The 12,124-nt window shown below is 52.2% G+C and overlaps 6 protein-coding genes across 6 annotated transcripts; 3 read left to right on the plus strand and 3 right to left on the minus strand.

The window, feature by feature from the left end:
- Nucleotides 1-91: 91 nt before the first annotated feature.
- IAR55_007077 (uncharacterized protein) lies at nucleotides 92-2,094 on the minus strand (the record flags this gene model as incomplete). The annotated part of the gene is made up of 17 exons (XM_066950153.1): nucleotides 92-113; nucleotides 172-258; nucleotides 316-435; nucleotides 496-512; nucleotides 567-761; nucleotides 818-849; nucleotides 911-980; nucleotides 1,032-1,156; nucleotides 1,207-1,269; nucleotides 1,323-1,404; nucleotides 1,458-1,567; nucleotides 1,618-1,698; nucleotides 1,757-1,763; nucleotides 1,814-1,847; nucleotides 1,910-1,919; nucleotides 1,980-1,994; nucleotides 2,061-2,094. The coding sequence occupies 17 exons, from the start codon at nucleotides 2,092-2,094 to the stop codon at nucleotides 92-94; spliced, it is 1,104 nt and encodes a 367-aa protein (XP_066799368.1).
- A 573-nt stretch (nucleotides 2,095-2,667) lies between these two features.
- Nucleotides 2,668-4,815, plus strand: IAR55_007078 (uncharacterized protein; the record flags this gene model as incomplete). Its single annotated transcript, XM_066950154.1, has 3 exons — nucleotides 2,668-3,254; nucleotides 3,316-4,357; nucleotides 4,405-4,815. 3 exons carry the CDS (start codon nucleotides 2,668-2,670, stop codon nucleotides 4,813-4,815), a joined length of 2,040 nt encoding a protein of 679 aa, XP_066799369.1.
- A 337-nt stretch (nucleotides 4,816-5,152) lies between these two features.
- Nucleotides 5,153-8,555, minus strand: IAR55_007079 (uncharacterized protein; the record flags this gene model as incomplete). The annotated part of the gene is made up of 8 exons (XM_066950155.1): nucleotides 5,153-5,621; nucleotides 5,676-5,938; nucleotides 5,990-6,317; nucleotides 6,365-6,615; nucleotides 6,662-6,852; nucleotides 6,905-7,130; nucleotides 7,187-8,195; nucleotides 8,254-8,555. The coding sequence occupies 8 exons, from the start codon at nucleotides 8,553-8,555 to the stop codon at nucleotides 5,153-5,155; spliced, it is 3,039 nt and encodes a 1,012-aa protein (XP_066799370.1).
- A 285-nt stretch (nucleotides 8,556-8,840) lies between these two features.
- IAR55_007080 (uncharacterized protein) lies at nucleotides 8,841-9,624 on the plus strand (the record flags this gene model as incomplete). The annotated part of the gene is made up of 5 exons (XM_066950156.1): nucleotides 8,841-8,927; nucleotides 8,980-9,150; nucleotides 9,212-9,410; nucleotides 9,470-9,488; nucleotides 9,540-9,624. The coding sequence occupies 5 exons, from the start codon at nucleotides 8,841-8,843 to the stop codon at nucleotides 9,622-9,624; spliced, it is 561 nt and encodes a 186-aa protein (XP_066799371.1).
- Nucleotides 9,625-9,859: 235 nt separating this feature from the next.
- On the minus strand, nucleotides 9,860-11,175 carry IAR55_007081 (uncharacterized protein; the record flags this gene model as incomplete). The annotated part of the gene is made up of 6 exons (XM_066950157.1): nucleotides 9,860-10,418; nucleotides 10,469-10,623; nucleotides 10,673-10,712; nucleotides 10,764-10,793; nucleotides 10,840-10,854; nucleotides 10,910-11,175. 6 exons carry the CDS (start codon nucleotides 11,173-11,175, stop codon nucleotides 9,860-9,862), a joined length of 1,065 nt encoding a protein of 354 aa, XP_066799372.1.
- A 366-nt stretch (nucleotides 11,176-11,541) lies between these two features.
- On the plus strand, nucleotides 11,542-12,084 carry IAR55_007082 (hydroxyisourate hydrolase; the record flags this gene model as incomplete). Its single annotated transcript, XM_066950158.1, has 4 exons — nucleotides 11,542-11,569; nucleotides 11,622-11,745; nucleotides 11,805-11,943; nucleotides 11,995-12,084. 4 exons carry the CDS (start codon nucleotides 11,542-11,544, stop codon nucleotides 12,082-12,084), a joined length of 381 nt encoding a protein of 126 aa, XP_066799373.1.
- Nucleotides 12,085-12,124: the final 40 nt, after the last annotated feature.

Here is a 12,124-nt window from a genome sequence, read left to right on the forward strand (position 1 = left end):
GAGATCCATCACAAAGGTCATTACATGCATAGTCGTTACAAAAACCGTCTGTATTAAAGATTTCCTCCGTTGTCCGCCAGGGCCAAGGGACCTACTTTGTGAATATGCTCACCCTGCCAATCAACGTATCAGTCACTTATGTAAACTGGCGTCCTTTCGGCGTTCACTCACACATCCTCGTCCTGAACCAAATGTGATAGTCCGACTTTTTGCGGTTGCGGATTGAACTTGCTGGATTTACCCCAAACCAGTGCGTACCTGTGATGGGAGAGCCCGTGAGTACACCTCCTGTTGCTACAGAACGACGAGGCTTACTTGAAATGAGAAGCCAAGGTCCGATGGATACCGTGACAAACCGTCTCAATGGTTGCGCCTTGTCGCAGACAGATTGGATCTGAAAGGTCGGGTACTTCCCCTCTTCGTTTCGTATACACTCTTTTAAGGCCAGGTCAGCCAATCTGCACGATTCAAAATCTGTCGCACGGTCAAACTCACTTTACCAAGCCGAGCTCCTGCACGAATGATCGTTTAGCACTTTCCGGCATCATAGCCAACGAGAGACATACCTTCCAGATCGTCTCCAACAACCAGTCCAGTCCCAGGTCTATCTCACAACTAATCATGATGGTCCTTCCGTCACCCTCCCGCGCCATACTGTCCAGTGTCTCCATTGACACCCCGTCAATCTTGTTGATGACTGTCAGGGCGGGTATATATTTTCTTGTACCAAGGAGGACATCGATGAACTCGTCCGTTGTGATCTATAAGACGGTATGTCAGATATCGGCTCAGGCGTTTCTTACGATAGGATACCCACATCTTCTCGGATCATGATGTCACAACTGTGGACTACGTAAAGCGATCTGTCAGCATTGGTGATGAACGGCATGTGTTTCAGGAGCTGGCGCACTTTTGTAAGATTGTAAGATTGACCGAATTGTTCTTTCATCTGTTTTGGTGAGCTTCACGGTAGTATTGATCTGTAAGGGCCACATCAGACATCTCCCGCTTCAAATGTATCCACTGCTCACTGTCACCCCTCCGGCTGCCTTTTGCTTGAATACGACATCTGGCGGCTTCGAATTCAGTCGGATGCCAACTGCTTCCAGCTCGATCTCCAGAAGCTTCTTTTGTTCTGCTGATTTCGTGGCGTCGACTGTGACGGGCAGGTCAGTACCCATACTAAGCCTCGCGAGGATGACTCACTCATAAGTATGATTAGATCCGCTGTTTTCGCCACAGACACGACCTGCCGACCTCGCCCTCGACCTATTCCACGGGATCGTCAAAAATGCCGAAGATAAGCGATTGACCTGACTCACCCTTCGCGGCATCCTGCACGATACCTGGCAGATCGAGCAGTTGTATTCGGGCACCTTCGTATTCCAGAACACCAGGAATGGCCTGACCAAGATGTCAACCCACATGGTATTAGTATAGACACCGATTTGACTGACTGTTAATGTTGTGAACTCGTACGCTCCAACAACGGATTCTGTCTTGGTGACTTTCGATAGCAGGGTCGATTTACCGACTGACGGGAAACCGATCATACACACTCGAGCATCTGAGCGTGCATTAGACCACCACGCTGCATGTTATCCCATAGACACACACCTCCTGATTTCAAGACGTCAAATCCCTCTCCTTTCGCTGACTTCTTCTCGGGCTCGAGCAGTTGAGCTCGATACTTGGCCACTATGCTGTTGTCAGCTATGTAATCGAATGTGCCAGATACCCTGGTGACATGACATACATTTGGCCTGCGTTGTCGCGATCAGCCTTGCCTCTCACTAGATTCTGGCAAACTGACCTTGAGAAGACCCAGATGATACTCGGTTGCTTTGCTTTAGGAGAGATCTGGGATCAGTGGTTGACCCGTGGCTATCCCCTGCACAAGCTCTCTCACTTCTTTTGCGCTGAGTAACCCAAGTGACTGATCAGTACACGATTCACAGACGACACCACCCGTCACTCACTCCGAGCCATCTCCTCTGAATGGGGTCGAAGCGATTACAGAGGTCAGCTTTCCTTTCACGGTGACAAGGCGCAGAACGCACTCTCGATCTCCTCCATCTTCTCCAGGATACCCATCTTGGCTGGTATATGCTGAGCCGTAGTCGAGTGTCAGACGTTATGTATGAGAGTGAGGGCTGCTATCAATGAATTGAACTCGCATTAAAATGTTGGGAAACGACACCCAGTGCAACCCCTGTCCGGTGGAGGAGAGAGAGAGAGACTACCCAACTACCACGATCAGTTAATCAGTGATAAATGAGGCTCCATTCCATGTGTGTCACATTCATTCCACGTCATGAACCACCCACAACGCACAATCTGAAGATCGGTGCCCCGCACTTTGTCCACTCCTCCCTCCAATCCCGTGCCTTTGAACACGCGGTTGCAGATCATCCATCATATCGAGTTGTACGGTCGTATACGTGGGTCATCCCCCCCGCTCAATCGCCCCGGTTTCCCACGCTTTGTTGGGAATTCGTGCCCCACATTCAGAACGAAAAGGCAACAAAGAATCAGAACATGTCACCATGACAACAACCAGATCTCATCCGGTGATCACTTATATAGTCGGGGACATTCCATTCCCGTTCACACCTCTGTCAAGATACGTTCAGATCTCGTGGCCAACTCGATCGCTCATCTTCAATCATGCCGACCTTTCACCCACCCCTGGCTTGCACGACGTCGGTCCCGATCCCTGCCGCCACCTCTACAGACTCATTCGTCCATCTCAACTTCTTCGTCACTTTTAAGAGTCAAGAGGACTCCTCAGGAAGCTGGGAGATCTGGACCGACCTCCCTCGACTCGATGATCAAGGACGTGTCATCGCTGAACCGGGCGAATGGCGGGCAGAGACCTTCAATCTTTACCAAGACGTGTCTCTGCTGGAACAGGAGGGGGATGACTCGGACGGTCATCTTGCATCCCCCACCGTACACCTCGAAGCGCTCGATGCTCACCCTTCGGCTGCGAAGAACCCAAAGACACTTTACCTCTCGGCTACGGTCCCGGCTTCGGTCGACACTAGCTACAGCTACACGTTCCGCCACGTCACCGAAGGAGGTGACATCCAGTGGCTCGGCGGGGTCGGTGGTAATGGCTTCATCAAGCTCGAAAATGGTGAGGTAGAGGTCAAGGAAGAGCCCTTGACCGCTGGGCAATGGGCTAACAACCCCTCCAATCTGGAGAAGCTGGACTGGCGAGGTGTCGGCATTGACTTGATGGGCGAGAAGGCGTGAGCTGAGGACAATTTATGTATAACGTATGGTTGAAGCTCACAACCCGTTCTTCTGTAGTCCTCAGATCAGTCTTGTCCCCTCGGAGACTGCGTTCTCACCAACTATCGCGCTGCTCGAAGCTACGCCCGCCTTACATATCACCCCCTTTTCCAAAATTTCGTCATCAAGCTCGTCGCTCTTTCCTAAACCGTCCACTCACCATCTAGCGATGGTCAGCTCGCTTTCTCCCCTTCTGTTCCGAGCGTCTGCAATCCTTCCCTCTGCCGATTCTTCTCAAGATGCTGCGTACGGCCTGGCGATCGGCAAATCCTTACAGGATGCCGTCAATGCTGCTTTCAACAAGTCCAAGGTTGACCAATCGCGAATACGTCTTGGCAAAGTCTTCGGCAAGTCCACTGCCAAAGACGACGTCGTGGCTATCTTTTCCTGTACTGGCGAAGACAGGCCTGTCTCGACCCACCTCATTGTACATGCCGCCCATTCTTCCAAATCTCGAGACATCTCCGTTGCCCTTCCTGACACTTTCGACTCTGCGGCTTTTGCTGTCCTTGCCCCGTCATCGACGTCGGCCATGTACATACCGGGCGGCTTGAGTCGCGAGCTTCACTTCCACTTTGATGCCGGAGCGACCACCCAGAGTCTTCGTCTGGCTGACTTTGTGGAAATTAGAGGAGCCGGAAGCGACGACTCGATTTGGATCTGTGTTCCCGACGCAAAGGTTTACGAAATTGGAGAGGAAGAGATGGATCTTCCCAAGCATAGTCTTGGTGGTACAAGCCTGGCCCTGGCTGATGACGTCTCCTCTCAAGTCGGATCGGACACAACCCAAACTACTTTGAGTGTTCCCGAGCGAGAAACGATGGATCCAAAAGATGCAGGAGAGGAGGACGAGGGGAGCGCGGTCGGAACAGATTCATCCGCTGAAGGGGGATGGTTCTTCCGCTTCATCGGCCGTTTCTTCGTCAACTTTTGGCATTTTCTCCTCGCCGCTTTCCGTAGCAAGTCTTCGACCAAGCCCGACACCATAGAAAGCGATGATGAACCCGAAGAGAGGTTCGAGACACAGACGCCGGTAGACGAGCGAACGCCGTTGCTCGATGTGAGTCATTGCCACTGCCTCCATTCAATACGCTGACGGTGACGCAGTCTGTTACTTTGTCCCGAACGACCTCTTCTACCGCCTACTCTCCTATGATCTCTCCAGCTTCAGAGACTGCGACTAAACCTGCCGTCAAGCTGTCCAAGAATTTGAACACTCTCAGCAAACTAATCGCTTCCAACGCTGCCGACGAGGAACTCCCTGTGGCCAACTCGGTCAAGATCCGGTCGTACGCTCAATTGACTTTCGACCACCCCTCTCCATTCAAATTCTTCCTGCCTCCCGGGACGAAAGACGCGCACGACAAGCTGCGATTCGCATTCAAGGCAAAGGGAGAAGCGACGTGGGAGGATGTCGTGCCCACGATGATTGACAATGAAGGTAGTTGCGTTGAGCTTGTGGTTGCGGGTGGAGATGGGGCAGGAACAGAATGGGAGGTTCGGGTCGAGCACATTTAGATTGTTTCTCCTGTCGTGGTTCCAAAATTGCATCGACTCTTTCTCATACACGTTGTCATTCCTCTCGTGAATTTTCTCTTCTTCTCCTTTCCTCTTCTTCAAAACTCGCATTGCTCGGCACAAAACGTTGCTCTGTCCACAACTCGATAGGTTCCGTGATAATGATATATGCACGCTTGATGATCATGCTACCGCAAAGACTAGCTTGGGCACCATTTCAGTACGCGAACGAAAAGCCCCGTCTCGCGGAACAACTGGAATGACAGAAAGGGAGGGACTGCACGCTCAATCTTAGGCGGAAACGCCATGCATCGTCTGTTGTATGCCTTCCCGCTTCTTATCCTGACGCCCTCTTAACCATGTCCTCCAGCGAGATCGCTCTGAACTCGCCATCTTCCATGTGCGCGAACACTGCATTATCCCCCACATAAATCGTGACTCCACCTCTGCCATCCACATTCTTGCAGATTTTGAACAATGGCTTCCCGGTCTGATCATGGGATCTGCCAATAGGTAAGAATATGAGATCGTGCTGCGTGGCATAGTCCTCGGCGATGGATCTGAAAGTAATCTCTGTAGCGGTTGCAGACGACACTTCGACGGTCTTGCGTGTCATGGCGGGTTTTGATGACTTGGACGATTTGCTTGGTGGTAGTGGTGTAAACACCGGCTTCTTTAGTTTGGTCGGGGCTTCCGAGCCCAACCGCATGGCCTCGTTCATGAGTTCAAGTCCACTGTTGAAACCGTGGGAAATTCCACGCATTTCTAAGACCGCTTCAGGGAATCGGCTTTTCCACCACACGAACCTAGATAGACCGTCAGCAAACGTTCCCGAAGCGGACGACGCGATGGCAACTCACCAATTAGCTACTTCGTCCGGCTTGTAGGCCGGTTGAACGAGCCAGATGTACAGGATATCGAGCCATTTCGGGAAGAATTCTGCCTCGAGTAAGTGGGAGAACATGGACGGTCGAAGAAGCTTGTGCCAAGGCATGACCCAGTCTTCGAGAGGAGTCATGTCTTGTTTGCGCGGGTTGACGGTGAAGTCATCCCGAAGACAGACGCCAAGTTTGGGAAGCACATATTGTATGACGAGTTTGTCCCATTCGCTGGACGAGTACACCTGTAGTCAAGGGGTTAGTACCTCCGATTGTGGGAGGAGCTGATTACTTACATCCTTCTTCCAATGGGCCAGTTCCTCCGGAACTCCATCCTTGACCACCCAGCTTCGCAGAAAACTTCGAATACGTCGCTTGGCACCTTCCAGTACCTCTTCCACTCTCTCTCCAAGCAGAGGCAGCCAAGGGAAGACAATGCTGGCAAGAGACTTCGGCTTCTTCTCCAACGTGTTCTTCCTAGGATCCCAATGCTCGACGGTGGTCTTGACTTTGGGCAGCACAAGCTGATCGAGTATGTTGTCGCGGATGAAGAGAGGTAGAATCGAATCCCAAGACTCAAGAAGATGTACTGCTGGATGCGGTCGCAGAGGATCCCAGTCGTTACTGCGGTCAAGTCAGTGCAGTTCTCGTGCACATAGGAGAGGACTCACTTGATCGTCGAGCGGACTTTAGGCAGCCATAACGACCATATCAGACTCTCCCAGGCGGTCATCGCTCTTTCCCCGTTCTCTTGCTTAACACCTGTACGGCCATTCCGTTCCTCGCCATCGATGGCTACGGCTAGAGTATCGTCGTCATCTGTTGAAGACAGATTGAACGCCGCATGCCACGGCTTCAACGACGACAAGAGTACGTCGGAGGAGACATCGAATGGTTTCCATTCGGCAAAGGCTCGGCGGAGCTGGGACTCAATCAGCAGAGTAACAATGGTGCTATAACCCACTCACCACTTGGCTGATAGCACCGACGATGACATCATCCAGAGCGTAGAGTTTGTATTCATCTTTGAAGTCTGTCATCAAGGTTTTGAAGCTGTCACTCAGGGGCAAGAGTGAGGGACTGGCGGATGTCGCTTGTTCTGCGGCGATCTTTGTGATCTGTCCGACGAGCGTTTGCACTTGCTTGATGCGACCGATACCTGATTCTCAGGGTCAGCCGGGAACACTATTCGCTTATCCGACATTACCCACGACGCTCTGTGTCCTCGACTTGCTGTCTCGAGATCTGCTCTTCTCGCAACGCCCATCTCCTTCGTTCGTTGACAGATTTGCCCTCCCTTGCGAGACCTTCGACCTCCCCTTTTGCGACGTCCAGGATCAGGCGCAAATTATGTCGCAACTCCGGTAGCCTAGTCGCATCGGAGGATGGGGTCCACGAAGATAACGAAAGGGATGAGAGAGATTGGACTTCTTTCAGCTGCAAGAATGAGTGTTGTGAGCGACCAACACCACAAAATAAATGCGTGAACGTACCTCGCCTCCTCGAGCATCCAGAACTAGGCCAATCCCGGCACCTGCAGCCGCATCTCCAGCTTCCGCCAGCAACTGCTCGTACGACTTGTGCTCTACTTTGACCTTGACCTTCTTCTGCTTCTTCCATCCCTGCTCTTCCTCCTTCGGATCCTTTGGTTGTTTGGCTCGAACCTTGTTTCCTCGCCTCTTCGGTTGATCCTCCTCGTCGTCTGAAAACTCCTGACCTTGTCGTCTGGCCTCTCGTTTACTGTCTTCCGTTCGCATTCCCTTTTGGATACCCTGGCCTCTGAAGACTTTGCCCACTTGGATAGGCACCGCTCGGCCATCCTCCTGGGCACCCAGACCTTTACCAGCTGCCCAACCGAAATTCTTGAGAAACTTTGCTCCAAAGGAGCCTTCGATATTGCGAAAGTGTGCTCTTTCTGCTGGCGTCAGTTCTACAATGCTAGCACTGGCATTCGGGGCGGCTTGCGGGAGGAAGGAGCGCTGGGCGCGACGAGGACCAGATCCAGCGGTAAGGGAAGCAGGAGGTCGACCAAATGCGGTGGGTACATTAGGTGAAGGCGCCAAGTCATCGATAGAATTGATAGGAGCAGACGATGAACCTATTCCACCTTTTGGTGTCTCGGTTCCGGAAGATGTAGCGGGTGGGGCTGGGAACTGTCGGCTCGTGGAGCCGATCCCGCCTCTACCTCTACTCGATGATCCTATGCCACCTCGTCCGACGAAAGTTGTGCGGTCTGCACTGTCGTCCTCTGTCGACGTAGAATTTGGTACAGACCCTGCTGCAGCGAAACCGTTCAGAGAACCCATGCCCATTCCGCGACGAGGGGGAGCGTCATCCTCTTCCTCGCGTACACGCGGTGACGGCGGTCGTGTCTCATCTTCTTCAGATTCCGACGTGCCAGATGACTCCCCGTCTTCGGATGGGACATCGTCGCGGGGCGTACTCGGGTCGTCTTCGTTCGGTTCAACCGCTTTAGGACCGGAGGATACAAACGCAGGAGCTCTGAGAGATGAGGAAAAGTCAGCAAGTGCACAGGCAGTGTAGGGAGATATCCGCTCACTTTGTCCAGTCGCTCCGTGATTTTGAGCTCGCCCCGCCTCGACCTTTGCCTCGGGCACCTAGTCCACGTCCTCCATTTCTACCTTGATCCTCACCCTCTTCACCGAAGATCCCTTCCCATGCAGCTTCTTTGCCACCTCTATCTCCAGTCTTTCTCCGCTTACTGCCTTTATTTTCGAAGAGACGTCTCTCAGCCCGGGAGTCCTCGTCTTCCTGGGAGTCATAATCTTCGATGGACCCTCCTGAAGCTGAAGCCTCGGAGTCTGAACCGTCCGAGAGATAAGCGTTCTTCCTTCGCGGCATGGGCGGGCGTGGTATGTTCTTGACAGGAAGGTAACGAGGTGAGGTGAAATTGGAGATATGCCGAGTGAGTATCAAGTTGAGTTGGGTGGCAACAGATCGCGAATCGTGGTGTCGCGTGCCTAACTCGTGTTGTTCTGCCAAAATATCCTTCAAAGTTGCGGTCGGTCTGAAACGTCATGGAAATCGGTTATGCACCTGCAAAGAGCAGACACAGCATAAGAGAGTGTCATAACAGCATCCCTCTTCTTGCGCTCTATCATCCATCTCCCGCTTCCCAACTTCACGATGACCCCTGACAATGACCTGGACCTCCTGTTCGACCCTTCACTCATCCCGACCTCATTCCAAGATCAGCTCGGACTTGATCTTCATGTAAGTCTCGCGGCGATACGATGTCTCCTCGCTCTGACCGGTTGTGTGACAGCTACGACCACTCTCTTCCACCGACGATTCTCGAGGTCACTTTGAACTGTTGACGGTCTTGACGGCCGCTCCTCATCTATCAGCGAAAGCATACAAGGACACGTTTGAGGAGATCAGATCTTGTCCGAACACATACTTTACTATCGTCATAGTCCATCGTGAATCTGACGAGGTATGTGGTTCATCTCTAGGTAGGGAAGAAAGGGATACTGATGGTTTTCGTCTGCGTGAAGATCGTTGGATGTGGCTCTATCGTTGTCGAAAGGAAATTTCTTCGGAACGCAGGGTTAGTTGGTCACATCGAGGACATTGCCGTGTCCAAGAGTATGCAGGGGAGAAAGCTCGGCATAAAGATCATCAATGCGTTGGAGGAGATTGGTCGCGCTCGTGGTTGCTACAAGATCATCCTCGATTGTAGCAAGAGCAATATTCGTGAGTCGGGGAGTATTGTGATTGTCGCCATGATATTGATCCATTGCGTTCGTCTCCAGCATTCTACGAAAAATGCGGGTGGGTTAGATGTATGACTTCTCGCTTGAAGCGCAGCTGATTCTCTCGTAGATTCAAGCACAAAGAGTTCCAGATGGTGCGATACATGACCGACCCCGCGGACGTCACGAAATCGCCCACTTCGTCGAGACTGTAAATTTCGTGATAACAAGCATCGCACCAGTATCATCAATCGCTCGCAATAATCAACAATATCTTCAAGTGTGCGTCCTCATATCACGACCTCTCACGAATTCACGACCCAATGGACAATTCGAACAATGGCTGTACTACATATCACTCTCAATGCATGTCATGTTATGCTACAGTGTGGATCGGATTGTACACGGGGTGTCGAGTGCACATCAGACGAGGCACGTGATGGGATGAAGCTACTCGCTATCGGATAGAACGACGAGTGGGTCGTCCCTTGATCCGTGGTCGTCTCGACTTCTAGTCTGACGGCGCATAGGAGCGGAGGAAGGTGCATAGCGACCGCGAGGCGGATTCGAGGCATATCGATCCATTTGATCGTGATTGAAGGAAGGTGTTCGGAGGCGTATGCCATATAACGGACCGCCGAGGACCGGAACGCTTATCGGTTCTTGACGAGACATGTCGGCAGGATGTTGTCCAGCTCTTTGCAAGGCGAGAGCCATAAGCCGAGCCTCTCTTAGCTCGTTCATCTGCGCAATCCGTTCTTGTATCGACTGCGTAGCTCGACGAGCTTCGTCTTCGTCATGCTGATGGAACGGCTCGACTTCGTGACGGTAGATTGGTTGTCCAAGCGCTGGCAGATTTCGAGATGCTCGTCGTTGATGGCCGTTGCGATCTCGTGATACTGGCTCTGGGACGTTTTGCAGCAAAGCTTCAGGAAGCGAGTCGTCGAAGGCTCGCGCACGTTTGAAGGCTGGCTTCGGGTTGATACGAAGCTGGATGGCCTTCCATGCTCTGCAAGACTCGTCAATGAGAACCCTTCATGATCGACTGCGGCCACATACTGCATCTTCTCCTTGCGCTCGATCATCATATCCTCTTTCTCTGTACTTTCAGGCAGGTTCTGCAGCTTCCGGTCGATGATCTGATCCACGATGATATTCGCAATGAAGGGGGTGTACTCGTTTACCATCACTCGACAGTGGGGACAGGTATGTTGCTGCGGGGTATAAGCGGACGTTATCGGACGATAGACTCACGTTGTTGACCTTGAGCCATTGCCAAAGGCATGGGCCGCAGAACGTATGTCTATGATCGTGATGAGAACAAGCACTCAGTAGGTCAAGAGAGACAACTTACCCGCAAGGCACGATAGCCTGGGTCGCACCACTGCGCGCACATGAGTGTTCATCTAGAGGCATCACAAAGAGCTTACAGTATTTGCGAGCAGCTTCGGGGATGTCAGCAAGAGCAAGAGCGTAGCGCCGAGTACGAACATCACTCACATTCCACACTCTAGCTCTTCAAACCATTCTTCCGTCTTCACCGGCACTTTGATCTCCTCGAATGTCCGTATGACGCGTGGTCCTGCAGGGTGTGGTCGGTCTCTCTTGACATGAGATCGATTGGGGGAGGACCGCGAGGATCTCCGCAACGAAGTGGAAGATGAGGAAGCTGAGGAAGACGCGGGAAGAAGTTGGGGAGCAGACGATGGTCGAGGAAAATCCGGGAGTTGAGGAATGTCGCCGGGTGTTCTCGTCGGATACGACATTTGTAAGAGCAACCGGAGATGACGAGCCGATGTGCGGAATGGGAACAGCCGGCGGAGAGTGTGGTACAGTCGCGATAGAGCGTATGACTGCTGGTGCCGAGGCGTGTTTATAGTCCTGTCGATGTGTGCAATCGAAGGGTGGGATAGAGATGTCAAGTAACGGTCAAGAAGGGTTTCGAGACAATATGTGAACTTTATTGCGCCGCTCCGGCTTCATTCGTATCATCCATCCATCGATACAGCACATCCTCCACTTTTGATTTCTCCACTTCAGTTCGGGATGACCGGTACACTATATGCAGAGATAAACCTCGACATCACTCATTCAGCTTCTACTCTCGCGCCTTTCCAAGTCGGACCCACACAATGTCGCGCTCACCTATAACTTGTCATGGTGAGCCTACCTCGTGAGCTGCGTCGGGTACACAACTGATCTGCGTTGATAGTCCTCGACGCTGCGCAAGGGAAACCCGCAGCGGGTGTCAAGGTCTCGCTCGATATCCTCAGCTTGACCTCACAAGCTTCTGGTCAGGTAGCTTCCAGCGAAGTTCCCAAGACGCTTGCATCTGGGTACGCTTGCTCTCATCTGATCAAGAAGACTCAGCATACGGCTGACTCGTCGTCCTCAGCGTTACCAACGCGGACGGTCGTTGCTCCGATCTCCTCGGAGCTGAAACACAGTTACAACCTGGAGTGTATAAGATGACCTTTTTCAGCGGCGAGTACTTTGAATCGATAGGTACCGATACCTTCTACCCTCTCGTCGAGGTGAGTCCTGTCTGCGCGTCTTCTGGCTTGTCGCTGACACGCAAAGTACAGATCACATTCACATACGCCGACCCAAAACAACATTATCACATCCCGCTCCTTATCAGCCCGTTCTCATACACCACGTATAGGGGTAGCTAGATCTTGTTTCGATATGCATCATGGTCACAATATGAAACGA

The sequence above is a fragment of the Kwoniella newhampshirensis genome, assembly GCF_039105145.1.
Source record: "Kwoniella newhampshirensis strain CBS 13917 chromosome 10 map unlocalized Ctg15, whole genome shotgun sequence".
Lineage (NCBI taxonomy): Eukaryota > Fungi > Basidiomycota > Tremellomycetes > Tremellales > Cryptococcaceae > Kwoniella > Kwoniella newhampshirensis.